Source organism: Penaeus chinensis, chromosome 28 (assembly GCF_019202785.1).
Source record: "Penaeus chinensis breed Huanghai No. 1 chromosome 28, ASM1920278v2, whole genome shotgun sequence".
Taxonomy (NCBI): Eukaryota; Metazoa; Arthropoda; class Malacostraca; order Decapoda; family Penaeidae; genus Penaeus; species Penaeus chinensis.
Window position 1 is genome coordinate 21596403 of NC_061846.1, and position 22500 is coordinate 21618902.

General features: G+C 47.2%; 1 protein-coding gene across 2 annotated transcripts in view; it reads left to right on the forward strand.

Annotated features, from left to right (window-relative positions):
- Nucleotides 1-22500, forward strand: part of LOC125040053 (homeobox protein onecut-like) — a 301104-nt gene that overhangs the window by 48269 nt on the left and 230335 nt on the right. For both annotated transcript variants that reach the window (XM_047634505.1, XM_047634506.1), the window contains exon 2: nt 22404-22418. In XM_047634505.1, the coding sequence (XP_047490461.1) occupies nt 22404-22418 (15 nt within the window). The remainder of the gene's footprint in view (nt 1-22403; nt 22419-22500) is intronic.

Sequence of the window (22500 nt, forward strand, 5' to 3'; positions counted from 1 at the left end):
AAACTACCCCCAGAGCGGAAGGGGTAAACAAAGGCGTCTCTGGAAGGGTGGGGGTGGGTGGGGGAGGGGGTGGTCTCTTACAAGGGAAGGGAAGGGGGTAGGTGGGGGGGTGTCACCGATGCGGGTCAAGCCATTGTGACCTCTCGGCAAGGGTTACAAGCAGGTGGTTTTGGCGGACGCTGGAACGACTCGCCGACAATGACCACGGCAGTGAATCGTCGAGGGGAATTGGTGGTGGGGGGGAGGGGGAGTGAGGGGAAAGAGGGGGAATCCGAAAGACCTCCCAGCCCCCCTTCCTTGCCACCCTCCCCCTCCCCCTTTCCCTTGAACGTGACCCGACGCTCGCGCGGGATTTTAACCCCTATGTCCCGCGGCCATAAGGGTTGGTGTGTGCCCTTGCATCATTAGCCACAATAGTGTATTATGGAAGCTGATGGAAGGGTTGTCTATGGTGGGGAAATGGGGGTGGGTGGGGGCGGGGGCGAGGGAGTGGGGGGATTAGGTATGACGGGGAGAGGGGGAGAGACCAGGATTAGAATTGAAGAAGAAATGGATGAAAAGAGAGATTGTGGGTGGATAGGGAAGAGAGAGAGAGAGAGCAAGGGGGAGGGAGGGGTGGGAAAAGAAGGGGCTGGGAGGGTGAGGGAGGGAAGGGGAGGGCGCGGGTTATAAATGGTCTCATGATGGGGCGAGGGATAATAGCGCCTGCAAGACACAAGGCGACCCTGGGGTGGTGACGCTAATGTCTGCCGAAGGGGAGGGGGAGGGGGTGTGGGGCGAGGGGGGTATGGGGTACGGGGAGATAGGGGAGGGGTACAGGGCGATAGGGGGAGGGGGTACAGCGCGAGGGGAGGGGGTATGGGGCGATAGGGGGAAGGGGTTGTTAGGATGAGGAGCAAGAAGAGGAGGAGGAGGGGGTAAGGGGGAGGGGTGTGATAGGCAGATGAGGAGAAGGGGGTAAGGGTGAATGGAGGGAGGAGGAGGATGAGGAGGAGGATGAGGAGGAGGAGGAGGGTGTTAGACGTCGCAAACCTCATTCTCCCCTCCAACCTCGCTTTGCTAAGCTCCCCACCCCCCACTGAGACGGGAAGGCATCTGACCTCCTAATCTCTCCTATTGCCTGCGTTTAAGAAGAGATTTATAACCCTTTGGGAGCTCTTCTCCCCCCCCCCCTTTACCCCTTTCCTAAAACTGCTTCTCGTCCACCTCTCATGATACTTCTTCCTCTATCAACCTCTTTGCGATGGTTACGAACCCCAACAAACACTTCTAACAATGTAAATAAGATGCAGTGAAACCCCAGAATCAGCCCTGTCAGCTCCCCCAGTCGACCACATCCAACGCTCTCGTAATCCTCTCACCTCCACCCCCAACATCCAACCCCCTTTCCACATCCCTCCTTCACCCACTCACCTCCCCCCCCCCCACTCACCCCTCACCATCCAATTCGGTTTTAAATCTATTAAACCTCACAAATCAACAGTTTCTGTCCTTGTTTCCAGATAGTTAACCTCAAGTCAACCCTACCCCCCTTGTCCCTAACCCCCAACATATCCCCGACTTCCCCCCCCCCCCCTTTTTCCCTCCTTCCAGAACCTTCTTTCTGTCTCTTTCCATCACACGTTTATCCCTCCCGTCTCCTGTTCCCTTATTCTCGACCGTTTTTTCCTCCTCCTCCTCTTCTTTTGCTTCTTCTCTTTTCATTATTATCTTTTCGTTCTCCCCATCTTTATTGTCTCTTCTCTTGATTTATTTGATCTTTTAAAAAGGGGTTATTGAATTTGTAGTAATTTTGGCGCTGTAATCTCGAAGCTTCATTTGCATATATCTTGCAATGGTTCATTAGTCATTCTCATTTATTTATCTATTTATCCATTAATTTATCTATTTATTTATTTACTTCTTTATTTATCTATTAATGTATTACCTTTCTCGTCATGCACTTGTCTCTGAGTCGTCATGCGCTGGGGTCATGTCGGGTGAGGCATGTCACGTGACTTCCCTGTAATATGTAAATCAGGTGGTTATTTTCCCTCTCTCTCTATATATCTATTCCCCTTCTCTTCTCTTTCTCTCTTTTGTTTCCTCTGCTTCTCCCTCCTGTTCGTTCCTTCGTCCAGCCAGTTCCTCGCCTTATTATTCTCTTTCACTCTCTATACAGCTTCTAATTTATTTTTTCTTCTACTCTCTGATGCTCTCCCTTTTTCCTTTTTCCTCATTTTCCTTCCTTTCTCAAGCTCTGGCTTTCGTTCGTCCCCTTTCTCATCTATTCCTTTTACCACTCTTCTTTTCCCTCCTTCTCTCTCCTCTTCCGTTTCATATCTGGTATCTTCTCTTTCCTCCTTCCTTTCTTATCTTCCCTCTCCCCCATCTTCCTCCCCTGTTCCCTCTCCCCTCTTCTTACTCATCCTCTTTTCTCTCCCTTTCCCTCCTTTCTCCCTCTGCTTTTCGGCTCTCTCCCTCTCCTCTCACTCCCCCTCTCCTCCTCTTCTCTCCCCCCTCCCTTTCCCTCCCTCTTTTACCTCCCCCTCTCCTCTCTCTCTCTCTCCCCTTCTCTTCCCCCTCTCCCTCCCCGCTCCCTCCCTCCCTCTCTCTCCCTCTCCTTCCCTCTCCCCTTCCCTCCCTCTCCCCCTCCCTCCCGTCCTCTGTTTCTCGGCAATACATGTGAATGCTAAAGAATATCACACAGAAATTGAATACATTCCACAGACGTCGTCGCCATTTCGCCCGTGTCACTCCGAAGTGTGTTCCTGATCTATTAAACAATAATAATGATAGTGACATTGATAATGGAGGCGATAATGAAAATTACAGTGATTTACAAACCAGGTGCGAGATGGAGGGGGAACGCAAGAGGGGTGGGGGGTGATGGTGATGAGATGAGGGGAGGGGGAAAGACGGAGATGGAGAATGTGAGGAAGAGAAGGGAAAAATTAAGGGTATTAAGAAAAAGAGAAGAAGGGAAAGGGAAAAGAGGAGAGAAGAAGAAGAAGACGGAGGTGGATGGCATAGGATAGGAAGGAGGGAGGGGAGGGGGGGAGGAGGAGGAGGAGGAGGAAGGGGAGGGGACGCATGGGGGAGGGGGTAGAGGAGTGTGCGGAGGAAGGGGATGGCTAAGGATATAGTTCATGGCCAGTCTTGGCACCATTGTCATACCGAGCAAAATATTGACACCAGTCCGCCCGGCCGTTGAGTATCGGTCGGGCTATTTTCAAACTCACTTCCCGGTCGTGATGTAAGTCTCGTAAAAATGAGTTCCTTACCGATCCCCTATTGGCTATCCCCGAATGTCCGTGTAATGAGTTATGTGCGCCGCGCGTTAGTGTAATATCTATAATTATTAGCGAGCCTTGTGCACCGCAAATGCATATATTGTGTGCGTGCCTGTGCGTGAACGGTCCGCGCGCTCGCCCAGCCACATAACGCATAGAACCATGACACTATATATTTGCATATATATATATAAGCATATCTAGTAGCACACACACACATGTTCCTAACCTCTCCTTCTCTCTCTTCTCCCCCTTCCAGGTATGGCGCCCCCCCCGATGCCCGAACTCTGCGGACCGCCAGGTAAAGTATGGACGTTCTATATCTCATATGTGGAATGCAATACACGAAGGATTTATTGGGAGGCAAATTATAGCCCCGAGGATGAAATGTGTCTGAAACTATGACGCTACAACGACTGTGTTTCTTTTTATTTTTTTGTTATTGTATATTTTTTTTATTCTGTTATTTTGTATTCTGTTCTGGGGTTTGGCACTGGCACTGGCACTGACTCTGGCCATCTCGTCGGCGTCGGATGGACAGAGTTTCTGTTGTAGAGTTGTATTTCTTTGATTTAGATGAGCTTGGTGGAGGTAAGCTGGAGATGGTGGTAAGAGGAGATGGAGAAGAATGGGGATTAGGAGGAAAGGAAGGGAAACATGGAAGAGGAAGTGGAGTTGGAGGAGGAAGTTGAGGTGGAGGTAGAGGTAGATAAGCGGTGAAGGAGATGATGGAGGTAGATGTGGAGGAAGGTGAATGTGAATAGAAGGTGAAGGAAGATGAGAGTAAAGGTGTAGATAAAAAAAAAAAAAAATAGTTTAGATAGAATGAGCCAGACAGGCTAAAGTAAAAGGAAATGGAAGAAAGACCTAGAAGAATCTTGAAGAGAAGGAGACGAATGATTAAAACCAAGAAAATAAAAATCAAGACCAAGACACGAAGGAGGAGAAGGAAGGAAAAACGTGCCTTTTCCTCGAGTCCTTTTCCCCTCGTCGAGTTGACCTTTACTCGTGGGGTCTTGGTCGAGGGAAGAAAGGAAGGAAGGACGCAGTCTTATCAAGTTAAGGGGAAGAGGACGAGGGAAGAAAAGGGAGATAAGAGAAGGGGCGAAAGGAGAGGAAAGGGGAAAATTATGAAAAGAAGAGAAGGGGGGAAGGGAGAGAGAGGAAGGAGGCAAGGGGGGGGGGGGGGGCGAGGCTGTAAGTGGGAAGGAAGTAGGTGACCCGGTTCATTAAGGAGCGACCTTGAGAATTCAGTCTCTCTCTCTCTCTTTCTCTCTCTTTTTCTCTTGCTCTCTCTCTCTCTCTCTTGCTCTCTCTCACTCTTTTGCTCTCTCTCTCTCTCTTGCTCTCCCTCTGTCTCCCTCTTTTGCTCTCTTTCCCTTTCTCTTGCTCTCTCTCTCTCTCTTGCTCTCTCTCACTCTTTTGCTCTCTCTCTCTCTCTCTCTCTCTCTCTCTCTCTCTCTCTCTCTCTCTCTCCTAGAGGTAAAGCTCAGGTTAATCCTGTTAACAGGTAGGCAGAGGTAGTGAAGCATCTGTAGGGGATGAGGATAAGGAGGAGGAGGAGGAGGAGGAGGAGGAGGTGGTGGTGGTGGTGGAGGAGGAGGAGGAGCAGGAGGAGGAGGAGGAGGTGGTGGTGGTGGTGGTGGTGGTGGAGGACGAGGAGGAGGAGGAGGAGGAGGAGGAGGAGGAGGAGGAGGAGGAGGAGGAGGACAAGGAAGAAGTGTGGGGGTTAGGAGGAACTTAGAGATGATGCATAGCTCGGAAGGAAGCATAAAAAAGGGACATGCGAGGAATAGAAAGAGAGAGATAGATAGAGAGAGAAAGAGGGAAAGAGCGGAAGAAAAAAAGAAACAGAAAGAAAGAAAGAGAGAGAGAGAGAGAGAGAGAGAGAGAGAGAGAGAGAGAGAGAGAGAGAGAGAGAGAGAGAGAGAGAGAGAGAGAGAGAGAGAGAGAAAGCAGAAAAGAGAAGCGATGATGTCACAGATAAGGCTAAGAGGAAGACCAGATAACGCTGATAAGCTTCCTCTCTCTCCCTTCCCCTCATCCCCCCCGTTCCCTCCTCTCCCCACCCCCTCTTTACCCTCTCTCTCTTCCCTCTTTATCCCTCTCCCTCACCCCTCGCCTCTCCCTTCCCCCCTCTACCCCTCACCCCATCACCTCCCTCCTTCCTTTAAAACCTCTCCCTCCCCCTCCCCCTCTCCTACCCCCTTTACCCCCTCCCTCCCCTCCCTCCCTCGCCTCCATCACCTGCCTTCTACCCGAAAGCTTGTACACATTATATTGCGCCGAAATATGCTGAAATCTAGTGCGGTCGCGACAGTCGCTTGGTCACGCGATTATTGCTCGTCTCGCTATACTTTGATACCTTATATTGGTACCTTATATTGGTATCGGCGGATTCGCTTTTATGAATTTACGGCGATGCTGTGATGTGGTGGAGAGAGAGAGGGGGGGGTGGGGGGAAGAAGTAGGGAGAGAGGAAGGTAGAAATGATGGAGATTGAGATAGCGAAAGGAAACAAAAAACAGACAAACAAAAAACAGACAAAAAAAAAAAAAAAATGTATATATGAGTAGATACAGATAAGCGAGAGAAGTAGAACCCGGTAGAGAAACAGAATGAGAGGAATGGGTAGGGGGGGGGGGGGTGAGCACTGGAGGGGATGTGGGAGGGGGAGAGGGGTGATTGAGGGGGGGGGGGTGAGGAAGCGAGGGAGAGCAAGTTTGAGTCTGATGATGTTTGAGCAGAAATAATTTCTTTCCGGCGAGTCCGTCTTCAGCGTTCGCTAAGAGGGTCATCACGAAGCATTAAGTCTTAACTCCTCTCCTCTTCCTCCCATCTCCCCTCTTTCTTAGATCTCTTCTTCTCCCCCTTCTCTTTCTCTCTCTTTTTTTTTCATTATTCTCCTCTCTTTCTACCCCAATTTCTCTCTCTTTCGCCTCTTTAATTCGGATTTTCTTTCCTTTCCTTCCTTTTTTCTTCCTCTTCCCTTCTCTCCTAGTCTCTTTCCTCTCCCCTTTCTCCTCTTTCTCCTCTCTCTTCCTCGTATTCTCTCCCATCCTCCCCCCTTCTCTCCTCATCTCCCCTCCTTTATTCTGTTTTCCTCTATTCTCTCTTCCTCTTCCTCTTCCCTTCGTCCTCTTTCTTTTTTTTCGTCTGAACTTTTGCCTTTTTGTCTCCTCATCATCTTCCTTGATTATGCTTGTAGAGTGTACTAATATTGCACGCTAAAGAGAGAGAGAGAGAGAGAGAGAGAGAGAGAGAGAGAGAGAGAGAGAGAGAGAGAGAGAGAGAGAGAGAGAGAGAGAGAGAGAGAGAGAGAGAAAGAGAGAGAGAGAGAGACAGAGAGAGGGAGGGAGAGGGAGAGGGAGAGGGAGAGGGAGAGGAGGAGGAGGGAGAGGAGGGAGAGGAGGGAGAGGAGGGAGGGAGAGATAGAGAGGAGCGAGAGGCGAGAGAAGCGAGCGGAGAGGAGGGAGGGAGGGGAGAGGAGAGGAGAGAGGCGAGAGAGCGAGAGAGCGAGGAGATATTAGAGAGAGATAGAGGGAGAGAGAGAGAGAGAGAGAGCGAGAGAGAGAGAGGGAGAGTGTGAGAGAGAGAGAGAGAGAGAGGCGGAACGGAGCGAGAGCGAGAAAAGAGAGAGGAGGATGAGAGCAGAAGAGGGAGAGAGTGAATCGGCTGAGAGAGGTGAGAGAGAAGGGGAAAAGAAGGTAATTGAGGGAGCTGATGCACCCATTAGCTTATTTAAAATATTTTTCTGCCGGGGCCCGCCGGGGCACAGCGCATTATTCGTTCTACTTGTGTCAGAAAGATTCGGGGGGAGGGGGCGGGGGTGGGGATAAGGGAAGGGGAAGGGGGAGGGAGTGAATGGACGGGGGAGGGGTGCGGTGGGGGGGGGGGGAGCGGACAAGGGAGGGAGGAAGGATGGAGAAAAGGGAGGGGGATTCGATGGAGGGTGTGGGGGGGGGGGAAAGGAGGAGGGGGGAAGAGAGGGGGAAGAAAAAAAGAGGAAAGGAAGGGAAAGGGAGTGGGAGAAAAGTAAAAAAAAAAAAGGGCTTGAAGTAGGGAAAGAAAGGTGAAGGGGGGAAATTAAAGGGAAAGTTAAGGGGAAAGGGACAATGGGATGAAGGGAAGGGGGGGTGAGAGGGTTGGGGTGATTTTTAAGGTGTCCTAGAAACGCATTTAAGGGCGCTTTTAGAGGATGGAAAGGGGTTTGGCAGATTTTTTACTAGAAAGCGTGTCCTGGAAAAGGGGTTTTTTTTGAGGGGTTTTTTTAGCTTGTTTTTTGATTGGGTCTAGTTTATGCATACCCTTTTAAAGCAGGGATTTTAATATTTTTTATATATTATTATATATATGTATATTTATATATATATTCAATATATATATACTATATATTACTTTATATACATATATTATACTTACACACACTATTAAACATAATCTTACATATCATATTTCATATAATTTACATATTTTTTACATACACATACCATACCCCATCACATACACATACATATAAAAACATACATTCATACTTAAACTACATAGATTTAAAACATACAAAACATTTAAAAACTTTTATACATAAAATATGGGATTATACATAAATATATATATATTAATATATTATTTATAATTTGAAATACATACCATATTTTATATTTTCATATAACGTATACACACATTCATGCATAGATTTATATATATATATATAATATTATATATTATATATATGATATATATATATGTATTATATATGTATATATTGTATATTATAATTATATTATATTTATATATTTATATATTTTATATTTATATATATATTATATGTGTGTGTGTGTTAATATGTATAGTAGGGGTGCTTGATATATATATATATGTGTGCACAGACAGCGAGCTCCCGTGCCGAGGGGCGGCGGCAGACCCAGCAAGAGCGGAACCAGACCGAAGAGGAACAACAAAGAGAGAAAGAGAAAGAGAGAGAGAGGAGCCTCCACACAACCACCGGGAAAGAATTTAATTAAAATCTGGCCCTTTCCGGAATACCCTATATGATTTTTTTTTTTAAACAACACCCTCCCGAAAAAAAAGAACTGTTTGTAATTGAGATGCCGAAGAATTTTTATCCCGACTCAAATAACACGAAGCGTTCAGAAAACTCTAGGAAGTTTTGTCATTCCACAATCACGTGGAATGTCAACCTTCGGGACAAGTTTTAAGTTATGAGACGCGCGGTTGACGCAGGCCCGCGCATTTGCGTCCTTAGGGCAGGGGGCGGTAGAGGTCATACTCGCATGCGGAGGCGCATGCTGGGTAGGGCATTACGAGAGAGGGGGGGTTAGGGGAAAAGGGAGGGGGGGGGTTTTATGGGCGGGTTTTTCGGGGTTTTGTGTGTGTGTGTGTGTGTGTGTTTGTGTGTTGTGTGTGTGTGTGTGTGTGGTGTGTGTTGTGTGTGTGTGTGTGGTGGGTTGTGTGTGTTTGTGTGTTTGAGGCGCTTTGTGTGTGTGTGTACGCGCCTCAAATAATGAAAGGTAATTCGTCTACATGTATGCGTGCGTGCCTGCCCCTTTGCATGTGCGTATGCGCATATAAGACTATTCCCATGTGCACTCGTCAGAGGGGAGGGGGGTGGGGGGAGGAAGGGGGGGGAAAGGGGGGGGCAAAGGGGGCCCAGTAAAACGCTTTTATTAATGACCGACATTCTCTTCTACCTTTTAATTATATTCCTAAAGTTGCCGACGCCCCCCTTCCTCCCCATGCCCGCCTGTTCCCCCCCCCCCCCCCCCCACCTTGAGCTGTGCATCCTCAACGGTATCATTAGCATTACGGGTCAGAGGTGAAGCCAGAAGGAAATTGAGGTCAGACTTGGATTAAGAGAATCTGAGGGCGTTGGGTCAGCCTTGGAGGTCAAGTGTTAGGTCAGGAGGAGGAAGAGAAACTAGAAAGAAAGAGGGGAAATGGAGGGAGTGGAGAGGGAGAGGGAAACTGAGGTGAAGGGAGAGAGGGGGAGAGACAGGATAGAGGAAGTTAGAATTATAGAAGAAGAAGGAGAAGGAAATTGAACGGGAGAGATAGATGGAGTTAGATAGATAGATAGATAAATAGACAGATAGATAGATAGATATAGAGAGAGTGGGGAGAGAGTGAGAGAGAGAGAAGGAGAGAGGAGAGGAGAGAGGGGAGAGGAGAGAGGAGAGAGAGGAGAGAAGAGAGAGAAAAGGGGGGGGGAGAGAGGGAGAGGAGAGGAGAGGGGGGGAGGTGAGAGAGGGAGAGAGAGAGAGAAAGAGGGAGAGAGAGAGAGAGAGGGGAGAGGGATGAGAGAAGTGAGAGCAGGAGAGGAGAGAGGAGAGAGAGAGAGTCGGGGAAGAGGAGAGAAGGTAGTTTTTTATTGGCCAGGATGTGCCTTTTTTATTTTTTTTGGGCCCGGGGGCGGTGTGGGGGGAGAGGTACGCACATGACCAGAAAAGCACCGGACACCAAGATAAGACGAACCAGGTGACGACACACATCGGGAGGCGACGGCGTGAGCACCCAAACACCCACACACGGAGTTTACCGCCGGCGCCCTGGGCGGGCGCGGCTCGGTTATATTGAGGTATTATGGGCTGGTCTTGGGGAATGGGAGATACAAAGCGAGGAGAACACACTGAGAAACATACCGGGAGAGAGCGCGGCGAGGGTGTCGGGAGGAGGCGAGGGGGAGGAAGATAGGGCGGGATTAAACAGCAGCTGTAGAGAGCACGAAACGAAAGGGGGGAAAGGAAAGGAGGGAGCCGGCGACAGCGGAGACAGAGCGAGTCGCTAGGCATAGACACAGAGCGCCGGACAACGAACGCGAAACACGCACACGCCAGAACCGCCAGTAAGAACGTCTAGTGCGGGAAGAAAGAGGGAACGCTCAGACGTCGAAAGCCGACGCATGAAACTAGCAGTGAGAACGAAACCCGAACAAAAGGCAAACAGCCGGAAAGAAATGCTGCGACGGGAAAGACACGCTAAAACAGTCCGGCCAGCACGAGGGCAGGAAGTTGTGATCTTTGTGCTGAGGTTGTGGGGTAGCGGCGGGTGGGAGTAGGTTGTGTTTTTTTCATGGGAGGTTTGGAATGGAATAAGAGATGGAAGGCGGAAGAAAGCAGGAAAGAAAGCGAAAGAAAGAGCAAGCTAAGGACAAGACGATGAGGGAGGGAGAGGTGAACGCACGGATGGGAGGGACGAAGAAACAGGAGCGGACGAAGGGTGGTACGAGGAGGGAGAGACGGAAAGTAAAGAAAGGGCTGCAGGAGGTGACAGAGAGAGGCAAGAGAACGGCATAGAAATAATAAGGCAGAGTGCCGGGCAAGGAAAAAGGCAGAAAGACGAGGCAAGAATCTCACGGGGGGCGGAAGGTGGAAGTCGAAAGCGGTGACAGGAAGCAGAATGACGGCCCGAAGTGTGGAAGACAGCCACATAGGGCGGGGATTCGCCACGCAACATAAAGAGGGCGGGCAGCTCCAGCATCCACCCGGCCCCCCTCCACGGACGATATGAAGTGCATGCTTTGGGGTGGGCGTTCGTGGGGTACTTGTGTACGGGGACCAGGTGGCCGAACAGCACACCCACCCGAAACCCGGCAATAGGAAACACTCTTTCTGGTAGAACATAGTCACGACCGGCGCACCTTTCCTACCATACACCCCCTTGTAATGCCCCTGTCCCAGGTGTGGCTGTTGACCTACACTGCTCCGTTTTTCAGGCTTTTATTTCTCTTTCTCTTATTGCTTCCGTCCAAGGAAATAGCTCTTTGTTCTTAATGATAGTGAATATGGTGAAATATGTTTGATGTTGATGATCATTTATCGACACTTCATAATGGATATTGTTGGTGATAATATGAATAATAATGATATTGAATAAAAACAAAATATATTATGATTATGATAACGAAATATATTGATAGCTAATAATTATTAAAAATATTGATAATTAGCATATTATGATAGTGAATACAATTATTGATCGATAAAAATGATATTGTGCTTCCAGTAAGGTACCTTTAATGAGGAGTTATCTAGCGATGCTGAAGCGATGATGCTGACGATAGTGCCTAATGATGGAGATGATGATAATTGTGATGATGATTATAATAATGAGGATGACGATGATGGTGAAACCGATGACGACGATAATGATAATCATGATGACGATGATGTTGATAATGTTGATAATCCTGACAGTATGATAATGATAATGATTGTTCATCTGATGCTCCCGGTGATAGTGATGATGAGATGTCTGAGAGTGAGTTCCAAGCGACAGTTGCAAGTATTGCTATCAAGAAAAGACTTTGGCAGGTTTGGTTTCGGTGTAGAGGGAGGGGGGGCCAGAGAGGGAAAGTCGGAGGGCGGGTGTGGGGGGAGGGACCGGCGCGTGAGCCGGAGGGGGCGGGGACGGAAGGGGAGGGAGGAGAGGAGGAGAGAAATCTAATTTAGGTCACATCATCAGCCGATATGATCAGGAATTGAAAAACAAAGAGAAGAGAGAGAGAGAGAAAGAGAGTGAGAGAGAGAGAACCGAGAGAGAGATGAGAGTGAGAGAGAGAGGACGAGAGAGAGAGGTGAGAGGAAGAGAGAGAGAAGAAAGATGAGAGAGAGATGAGAGAGAGAGAGGAGAGAGAGAGAGAGTGAAAGGAAGAAAGTAAGAGAATGTATAAACATATTAATTTTCAAAAATCCAACCAACTTACCTCTCCCTCCGAAACACACAATCTAACATCACAAACTTCATGAAAAAAAAAGAAAAAAAAAAGAAAACAAAATACTTCGAATGACTTAAAATATAAATTAAAAAAAGTGATATAACAAAAAAAAAGAAAAAAAGGAAAAAAAAATAATTAAATAAAATAATATATAATAAGGAATATGATAACGTCTGAACTTCGCTGTGTCTTTGTAAAAACAGTCAGATGCACTTGCTTCTTGAATGTGGACTTCATGTTGCGACGCGCGAATTAGTAGGTCGGTGGGTATCATTCTCGTATCGGGTTAAGAGGAGGGGGGGGCGGGGGGGGGTGGGGGGGGTGGGGGGGGGGGTGGGGGTGATGGGTTGAGTGGGGTCAGTGGTTGGGGGTGGAGTGTGGGAGGGTGGGGGTGGGAGTGGGGTTTGGTGGGTGGGTGGGAGAGGACGGCTACGGTAGGATTCGGGGTGCTGTGGGGTGGGGTCTAGGCTTGCGTTAGCAGGTGGGGTGGGTGATCACGTATCTCTAAAGGGGTGATTTATGTGAGATGATGTTTTTTTTCAATCTTTTTATTATTTGGTTGTTTGTTTTTTATATTGGTTGAGGTTCTTTTTGCTTTGTACTATATGACTACGTTTTTTTGATGATGTACTTTCATCGTGATGCGCTTGTCGTTAGTTTTTTTTTTTTCCTTTTTTTTTATTAACTATTATTTTTAAAAAAGAAACAAAATGACCTATTCAAAAATAAAATAAACTAAAAAACATAAAAAGTAAATAGAAAAAAAAATAAATAAATAAAATAACATAAATGAAATAAATAAAAAAACAAATAATCAATAATAGAAAATGTGAATTAAAAATGAAGGGATGCTAGGATAATGGAGGGGAGGGAAGGGAGTGGTTAGAGGAGGGTAGGGGAGAGAGGGGGGGAGGGAGGGGTGGGAGAGGGTGGGGAAGGGCGATAAGGGGTAGGTTGGAGGGAGGAGTGGAGGAGGGAGATAAAGGTTTTTCGGATAAAGGATTGGGTGGGTTATTGGGTGGGAGGCGAAGATAAGGAAATTATAGCTGGAGTTGGGAGGAAGTGAAGATAGAGAGATAGGGAAAAGGGGGGGTGGAGGGAGCGAGGGAATTTATGAGGGTAGAGTTTTAGTGATTGTAGGGGGGGGGGGGGGCTAGGGGGCAAGGTGAGGAAATATCGGAGCTGGGGGGGAAGAGGGGGCGGACCGGTTATATGACGTATGATGATAAGGATCGTCCCCGTCAATGATCATGAAGTTATTGCGATTTTAGATTTTATCAGCGATAATTGATATTCAGTGATGAGTGATGAAAACAATATGATTGTGATTAATGAATAATATTATAATGATGATTAATTGATAATGGAATGATGTTAAATGTTAATGAGTAATATTAATAATCATATTGATGTGCTAATGATTGTTTTTGAATATTGGCAGCGTAAATGTTAAATGATGATTCTGTCTTCTGTTTAAACAGAAGAAATTACTTTTAATTTCTAAGTACACGATATCTAATAAGGATGAGCCGGTAATATGATGTATATGACAGCCTCGTATTAGAAGATAGTATATAGTCAAGAATCGCCATCTGGCAACAGCCTCTCCGAACAGCTGTGTTATTTCGTGATTTAGTTTTTTGTCTCCCTGTCTTCCTTGATTGGCCAGAGCGCTGATTGCGCTTTTGTTTCTCTCCGTATTGGTTCGCCATCTCCATTTTTTATTTCTCCGTCGATTGTGTCTAGGTCTGCGAAGCTGGTGTGTTTTTCCTTTGTTTTGGCAGTTTATGCAGTGCGTTACTTTGTGTGGTTCCGTTGTCATGTTTTTTTATATTCCCTTTTTAAATTAACGGTCGTATATGTGTACGTAAGCTTTTTATGATTTTAAATGGATTGATATAGTTATTCCTAATATATATATATATAAATAGAGATATTTACTATATATAGAGAGAGGAAGAGAGAGAGAGAGAGAGAGAGAGAGCGACGCGATGAGCGAGCGAGCGAGAGCGAGAGAGAGCGCGGGAAGGCGGGAAGGAGAGCGAGAGTTCTCCACAACGGCGCTTCCAAGAGAACAGGAAAAAAAAGCTTTCATGCCTAGAGTTGAAGGGTTGGTACGAGAGAGGAGTGAGAGGAGAGGAAGAGAGAGGGGAGAATGTGGTGAGGGTGAATGTCGAGGGGAACTGAACAGTGAGGGCCGGAGGGCGGGTGCGGGGCGGGCCGCGGGGAGATGGGGTCGGAGAGCGGGAGGGGTACGCATAGAGCCCAGTCTTTTGGTTCAAGACTCCACACCTGGAACACGTCTCGCCAGATGGGGACGCAGCAGTCTCACGACCTAGCTCGCCCTCTCGCCTCTGTCGCACCTTGCACCTTGCCTGGCGCTGCTGTGTCCTTGGCTCGTCTTCGTAACTGCGGAAACCTGGTGCGGGGTTTGCAAACCCCTGCCCCGCGGCAGTACCAGCGAGCCCACTGGTACCGTGGTCCCTGTGGACCACTAGCATGGGTCGTTGGACTCGCGATTCCCGGTCTTCTCCCGTCAACTGGCAAAACGGGGAACGGGGGGTTCTATGCACAGTCACGCTGAAAGGACACGGATGACGGCGGGCGTGGGTGGAGTCCAGGAAAGGGACCGGAGTTGTAAGGCTGGCGCGGCAGGGGGAGTGTCCCATGAATCCAGCCTATTATGAGAGCGGTACAACAGGCGGTACAACGGCCGCCACTGGTAAGGCTACCAATGCGGGATGCCGCGTCCACAGGCTGCCAATCCACTTGCCCATGCCTTCCGTATCCCGGGCTTTCCTCCATGCACCTTGCAATGCCTCTTTGACCTCTTTCCCCTTCCACCTTCTTCCCCTTCCAACCAGGCCGTCCGCGAGAACCCATGGGCGGCAGCGTCAAGGGCGCGCGCAACCCAGAGAGGAAGATGCACTTCAGTAGCGAGTCCCTCACGCCTCATAAAAGCCTCCTCCCCCCCCCGCCACCCGGCCTCATTCCTCATGTATTTCCCTTCCCTTCCCGCTCATATCCGTGTCTTCTCTCGCGTGAGTTTCCCGACAGAAAATAATTAATTTTTTTTGAGAGTCTAACAGTCCGGGCCGAGAGGATCGTGTGCTCCGACGCTCGGCCGGTGGCGGGACGCGCTTCGCGGCGGGGGGGGGGGGGGGGGGGGGGGGGGCGGGGGGCGGGGGGATGGCATAGTCTACTTTAAACTGTCCATGGTATTGGGTCTTTGGTTTGTTTATTAGCACTGTGAGTTAGATGTAGATTTATATATATCTTCGACTAGATATATTATACTATATATATATTATATATATCAATTTATTTAATTGGGATGGGTAGGTGGACACGTTGGTGGGTGGGTCTGGGATAGGGTGGGTGGGTTAAATACTGGGCTGTTTGGTGTGTGGGTGTGTGTTGTGTGTGGGTGTGTGTCGTTTGTCGTGTGTGTGTGTCGTGTGGGTGTGTGTATGTTTGAATAAGTGTATGTGTGTATGATGTATGGAAATGTATGTGTGTGGAGTGTGTGTGTAGGGTGTGTGTGTGTGTGTGTGGTGTGGGTAGTGTGTGTCGTCGTACGAGTGTATGTATGTGGTCAGTGTGTGTGTTGGTGTGTGTCGATGTGCTAGTGTGTGTGTGTGTGGTGTAGTGTGTGTGTGTGTGGGCGGGCGGTGGGTGTGTGTGTGTGTATGTGTGTGTGCTGCTAGTGTCGGTGCGTGTGTGTGTGTGTGTGAGTGGTGTCGGGTGAGTGTGTGTGTAAGTGTATAAGTGTGTGTGTGTGTGTGTGTGTTGGTGTGTGTGTGTGTGTGTCGTGTGTGTCGTGTGGGCGTGGTGTGTGGGTGGTTGGGTGGGTGTGGCGTGTGGGTGTTGTGTTAAGTGTTGTTGTGTGTAGTGTGTGATGTGTGAGTGTGGTGTGTGTGAGTGTGTGTGTGTGATTTGTGTGGTGGGAGGGGGGGTGTGGGGTGGGGGTGGGGGGGGGGGGGAGGGGGGTCGTAGTGTGGGGGTGTGTGTTAGGGGGTGTGTGTGTGGGGGTGCTGTGTGAGGGATGGAGGGTGTTATTGTTATATATATATATATATATATTTATTTAACTTTATTTATCTTTTTTATATATATATATATATATATATATATTTATATATATATAGAGAGTGAGAGAGAGAGGAGGCTAGAGGAAGAGAGAGAGAGTGAGAGAGAGAGAAGAAAAGAAAAGGGCGAGAGCGAGGCAGTAGGCTGCCTTTGAATATATATTATAACAAGTGACTCTCGATAGGTTGAGGGGAAAGGACGGGGAGGAGGCCGCGAAGATGCCGTGAGTAGCGACGGGGAGAGGGGGCGGAGGGGATGTGGGACCAGGGTAGTTAGCGGGCGAGGGGCCAGGGGAGTGGGAGGGAAGGGGGATCGAGGGGACAACTAATGTAAAAATGGGGCCACGTGATCGCACTCTGAGGACTATAACCTGCCCCCGTCACTAGCGGCATAGCTGTGGATTTGATTACTACATAGTTTGGCATCTAGCGTATTAATGCCTTAGTTTGTGGGGCTTGTTGATTGTTATGGCGGTGTGCTGCGGATCTTGGGAATGTCATATTTGTATGTGTGTGTTGTCATACTTTTCGTACTTCTATAGATTCTGACGCCGCGGCGGTGCGGGGCTGCGCTCGAGGCGCGTGGCGCGGTCGCGTGTGGTGATGGTTATCTGGATTGGGTGTGTGGTGGGTATAGAGGGCGTTTGGGACGGGGTGTACTGTGCGAGGTAGCGGTAGGTGGGAAGCGGGAGGGGGTTTTTGGGGGAGGGTTCGTTTGTTGTGTTTATGGGGGGCAGGACGGGGAGAGGAGATGGAGGAGAGGGTAGCAGGGGTAGGAGAAGGAGATATGAGGGGGAGCAAGGAGAAGGAGCGATGAGGAGAGGAAAGAGGTGGGAGGAGGAGGAAGGAGAAGAAGAGGAAGAATAAGGAAGAAGAAGAAAGAAGAAGATGAAGAAGAAGAAGAAGACGACGAAAGAAGAAGACGACAGCCAAGAAGGGGGAAGAGAGGAGGAAGAACGAAACGAAGAAGGGGAAGAAGAAGAGGAAGAAGAAGGAAAGAGGAAGACGAACGAGGAAGCGGGACGACAAGAAGGAGCGCAAACCAGCACGACAGCCACGCAAGACCGACCGAACGAAAGAAATCCACCGCCACTCAATCACACGGCAAGACACGACCGCACATTCCACTCCAGCCTCGCATTCCTCCACCACCAGATACACAGACCTTTCTCGGCCTACCCCTCCCTCACCTACCTCACTCCCTTTCCCCTCTCTACCTCAACAACGAAAATAAACAAAAATCTTCCTCACCCTTACCTTCCCACCCCCCTAATTCCCCTCCCATCCCCTCCCCACCTCCCACGCCTTCCAGGTACTGTGCGTGAGCATTCGGGCTTTTTATACTTTTCATTTTGTTTGTTTCTTTTTTTTTTGTCTTTCTTTTAGCATGCGAACGTTGTTTTGAACGGAATTGATTATTTTTGCAGGATCCGTATGCTATCTCTCGCGGCCCTGTGTCGTGCAGCTGTCCTACCCGCAAAACATGCGACACCCCCCCTCCCCTTCCTCCCCCTTCCACCCACCTCACCTTCACCCTTCATTTTCACCCACTGTGCCATCCCCTCCCCCACCCCACCCCCGCCCTCTTTCTTCTCCGCATCACCTCATCTCTTGTGATTCTCTCTCTCTCTGTCTCTCTCTCTCTCTCTCTCTCTCTCTCTCTCTCTCTCTCTCTCTCTCTCTCTCTCTCTCTTTCTGTGTGTGTGTATGTGTCTCTGTCTCTGTTTCTGTCCCTGTCTCTGCATCTCTCTCTCTCACTCTCTCTTTCTCTCTCCCTCTCTCTCTCTCTCTCTCTCTCTCTCTCTCTCTCTCTCTCTCTCTCTCTCTCTCTCTCTCTCTGTTTTTTTTCTATTTCTGTCATATTTTCATCCTCCTTTCGCCTCGCTTCCTCATCTCGGCCGGCCATTCACTTTCTCAAACCTTTCCGGTTCATTATCCTTGTTCCCCTCTTTTACTCATTCCTTCATGTTTCCTCTCCTTCCTTATTCCCTTTCCCCTCTTCCTCTCCTTCCTTCTTACTCTCCTTCCTTATTCCCTTTTCGTCTCTTTTTCTCCCCCCCTTCTTACTCTGCTTCTTCATCCCCCTTTTCTCTCTTCCTCTCTCCCCCTTCTTATTCTCCTTCCTTATTCCCCTTTCGTCTTTCTCCTCTTCTGTGCTTTCTACCACAAGTATCCCTATTTCCTCTTTCTTTCCCCCTTTCCGCTTCCTTTTTCCTCCCCCCGTTCTTCCCGCTTCCTCTCTTTCGTTTTTTTTCATCCTCTCACTTCCTTCCTCTTCCTCTTTCTTTTGTGACTTGGGAAGAGGAAAGAGAAGCCGAGGAAAGGGGGGGTGGGTAGGGAAAAAAAGTGAAGCATTAGTAATGATGATGATTATGATGATTGCGATAACAGTAATAAATTGATAAATTGTGTGTGAGAAAAAATTACGATAATTTTGATGATAATGTTAATGTTGACAAAAAAGAAAAAAAAAAGTTATTCTAACAACACTAATGATGACAAAAACGATGATGATATCGGAAAGGAATTAGTAACAATAATAATGATAATTAAATAAAAATCACACAGGCTTATCAAGAGCTTGGCAGAGATAGAGGCAAAGGGAAAGGAAGGGTAGGAAAATTGGGGGGGAGGGGTTAGTAGGAAAGGGGGTCGGGGGCGCGTATGTGGATAATAAGATGCAGGTGTTTGTGAAGACAAGGTTGCATATTTGATAACGAGGACCCGGAGCGGCGGATAACAGCAGACAAAAATATGAATTAGACGGTCACGCCAAGGGTAAGGGTGAGGGGGGGGGGGGTAGGAAGGGGGGTTAGGTTGGGGGAGAGGTTGGGGAGGGGAGTTGGGAAGGGATGCTAGGAAGGGGAGGTTAAGGAGAGGGGTTATGGGTAAGGAAGGGGGTTAAGTATGAGAGGGGTAAAGTGGGGGGAGGGGGTTAGGTAAGGGAAAGGTAAAGTGGAGGGTCAGGAAGAGTGATAGGAAGGGTAAGGTGTAAAGGACCTTAAGAGATCATTATTATCATCATCATCATCATCATCAACAACAATAACAACAACAATAACAACTATCACCACCACCATTAAGATTATATTCGTCAGTCACAAATACTGTTCAAATAGACATTATCATCATCAGCATTATTGTTTTATCAGTCATGTATTTCTAGCTGATTCAACAAAGAGGGGAAAAGATTTAACAAATATTATTTTTTTCTTCGTAACTGCAGCTGTGGTAGCCCCTAGAACTAATGCTACCAAAATGTGTCGCTGTATGGTTGCTGTTAGACGTTGTGATGTGTGAGAGAGAGAGAGAGAGAGAGAGAGAGAGAGAGAGAGAGAGAGAGAGAGAGAGAGAGAGAGAGAGAGAGAGAGAGAGAGAGAGAGAGAGAGAGAGAGAGAGAGAGAGAGAGAGAGAGAGAGAGAGAGAGAGAGAGAGAAACAAGCGAGTGAGCACAATGTGAGCGGCGTGGGGGGGGGGGGGGGGGGGGCGTGCCCTGGTGGGTGTGTGGTATGCGTGAGGTGTGGTACGAGTGGTAGTCTCCCCCGACAGAGCGAGTGAGTGGCAGAGAAGCTGGACCAGGCAGACAAAGCGAGGTCCCTTGGGCACAGACTTGGATTATTAATATGAACACGGCCTGAAGTGTATAATGCAAACTTCCCTCCCCTGACTTTGCGTCGCTAATGAAAATACACAATAGTTTTTGTCATCCTCTCAAGCAGAGAGAGGAGTTCTCATCAAACCCACACAGCGTCGGCTATTATCATATGAAACACGAAATGAGATTAAGCGACGGAATGATAGAGTCCCCCCTCTTTCGTTTTCATAGGTAACACGTTTTCTATATCCGTAATTATTTGCCCCGGGGCTAGGAGATGCTCTGTGATCCCCTTGTATTTTTTATATGTACAATCTCTCTCTCCTTGTCGTGTTCTCAGTGTTCTTATTCGGTTCTCCGTTTCTCCTTCTACCCCTTTTGATTACTTCACTGGGCCGCAATACATATTTTGGATTTTTTTTTGTCATTAAGTTTCTGTTTTGCCATATGTATGTATATATATTTTCCCCCTTTATTCTTGTATTTATATTCACGATCCGCTAATCAGGTGTTAACTTTATATGTAGGAGTTTTTATGACCGAAGTAATTGACTTGTTACCATGCGATGGCAATACGAGCCTCCTGAATGTAAATTAAATGTGGCATGCTACAACCGCAGACTTTTTCAACACATGGCCTACAGGTGGAGGTTAACGTTCAACACACTTAATTACGCCATAACGACTCGGATGTTGTGAATGAGATTAACGAAGGAGCGTGCGTAGGGGGAAGGGGAGGAGGAGGAGGAGGAGGGGAGGCTTCACACCCCCTTGCCGTAGCTTACCTGGCGATTATCATTTGCTGGAATCAACCTCCTCTCCCTCCCCTGTCATCCCCTGCCAAGCCTCACGAAGGGCCCTGGCAATGTAGGTCTATTCATTTACTGTCTTGGGGTCATGGAATAGGTCCGGTGGAGTCCCTAATATGGGGAAAATAGATAGGGGAGGGAGAAAAAATAGGATAGGGATGTGTTAAGTTTTAAGGGAGGGAGAGAGGGGAGGGAGAAAGGGGACAGGGTGGAGATGATAGGGATTCTTCGTTATCAACATTAAAATTCATAATTAAAAGCGTATTAGCCGTGTAGCTCCGCCCCAAGGGAGAGTATGCGGGGCTGATTACCACCACTTAGTGACCCTTGGCCAGGCCTTCCGTAGCTAGGATACACCCTCACGCACGCCCTAAAGCTTGCTGGCTCCCTCACTTCACCCTCGGCACCCTCCCTCCCCTCCCTTGCCCCTCCCCTTTCCCTCCCCGCTCCGATGTTCTCCGTCATTTCCAAGGGCTATATATGTATGTGAATATGTGTGTGTATATATATATATATATATATATATATATATATATATATATATGTATATGTAAGTATGTATGTGAGTACGCGTGCCGTGAATGTAGGTGTGTGTGTGTGTGTGTGTGTGTTTGTGTGTGTGTGTGTGTGTGTGTGTGTGTGTGTGTGTGTGTGTGTGTATGTGAGTGTGTCTGTGTGTGTGTGTGGGGGGGGGGGGGGTTACGTTCGTGCGCGCGCGTGTGTGTATGTGTGTGCGCAATTGTATGTGTGTATGTATATGTGTATGTGTGATGCGTATGCATACGCTTGTAGAACACCCACATACACATAAAGAGAGAGAGAGAGAGAGAGAGAGAGAGAGAGAGAGAGAGAGAGAGAGAGAGAGAGAGAGAGAGAGAGAGAGAGAGAGAGAGAGAGAGAATACCCAGTGTTACAGCAGGAGATCACAGGCAGATAGATCAGGGTAGCTCTTGGTGGCGCGCATTAGGGAGTCTATCATGTTGGGGTTCCATCATAGTGAGCTTCATGTTGGAAAATGGCAGCCTCATACCTCATACCGAAATTTAGCCATGTAAGAATATCACTACTCTCTCAACAAAGTAAACATATCACTATCAGCATAGCAAGAAAATCACTATCATTTCGTTTCAACGTAATAACCGCATGGAAAACAATATTATGTGGGGTAGTACGGATTATCGCTTCACTATTTCCACTTCGTATGTTTGCGTGCATGTTGTTTTGAAAGTCTTATACTTATTTTCAAAATCATCATTAACGGTAAGTTTATTTGTGCATGTTAGCATTACATATTTTAATTACTGGCTGTGATTGCCATATATCAAGTATGTTGCTTTTTGAAGTGATTTTTTGCCTTGGATGTGTCTTAGATGATGATGATGATGATGATAATGGTGTTTATTATTGCTAGTATTGTTATAATGTTACTAATATTTTAATTGGTATTGTTACTGTCATTATTGTTATCATCATCGTCATTGTTATTATTATTATTATTATTATTATTATTATTATTATTATCAATTAATGTAATCACTATCATCAACATCATCATTATAATTTTTATCACTATTATCACTGTTATTGTTATTATTATTGATATTGTCATTACTACTCCTGTTGCTATTGCTACTTCTTCTGTTATAATCATTATCGTTATTATGATTACAGTTAATGTTATGTTTTTTTTTTTTTGTAGAGATTTGCATATAGTTATGATTAATGCACCATGTTATATGGCATGCAACATTTAAACAGTTTAAACCCGACCAAAAGAAGGAGCAAAAACTGCAACATTATTATTATTATTATTTTATTATAATTTGATTTAATTTTTAATTTACTTAAGTATTTATTTGTTTGTTTATTTGTTTTTAATAATTTCAATTTTTGCTTTTATTTCAGCGTCCATGGTCACAGGTAAGCACAGGATCCAAAATTCACTGCAAGTTTAAACCCCTTTGCTATCGGTTCGAACCTCTTTGAACCCATGAAACCTCTT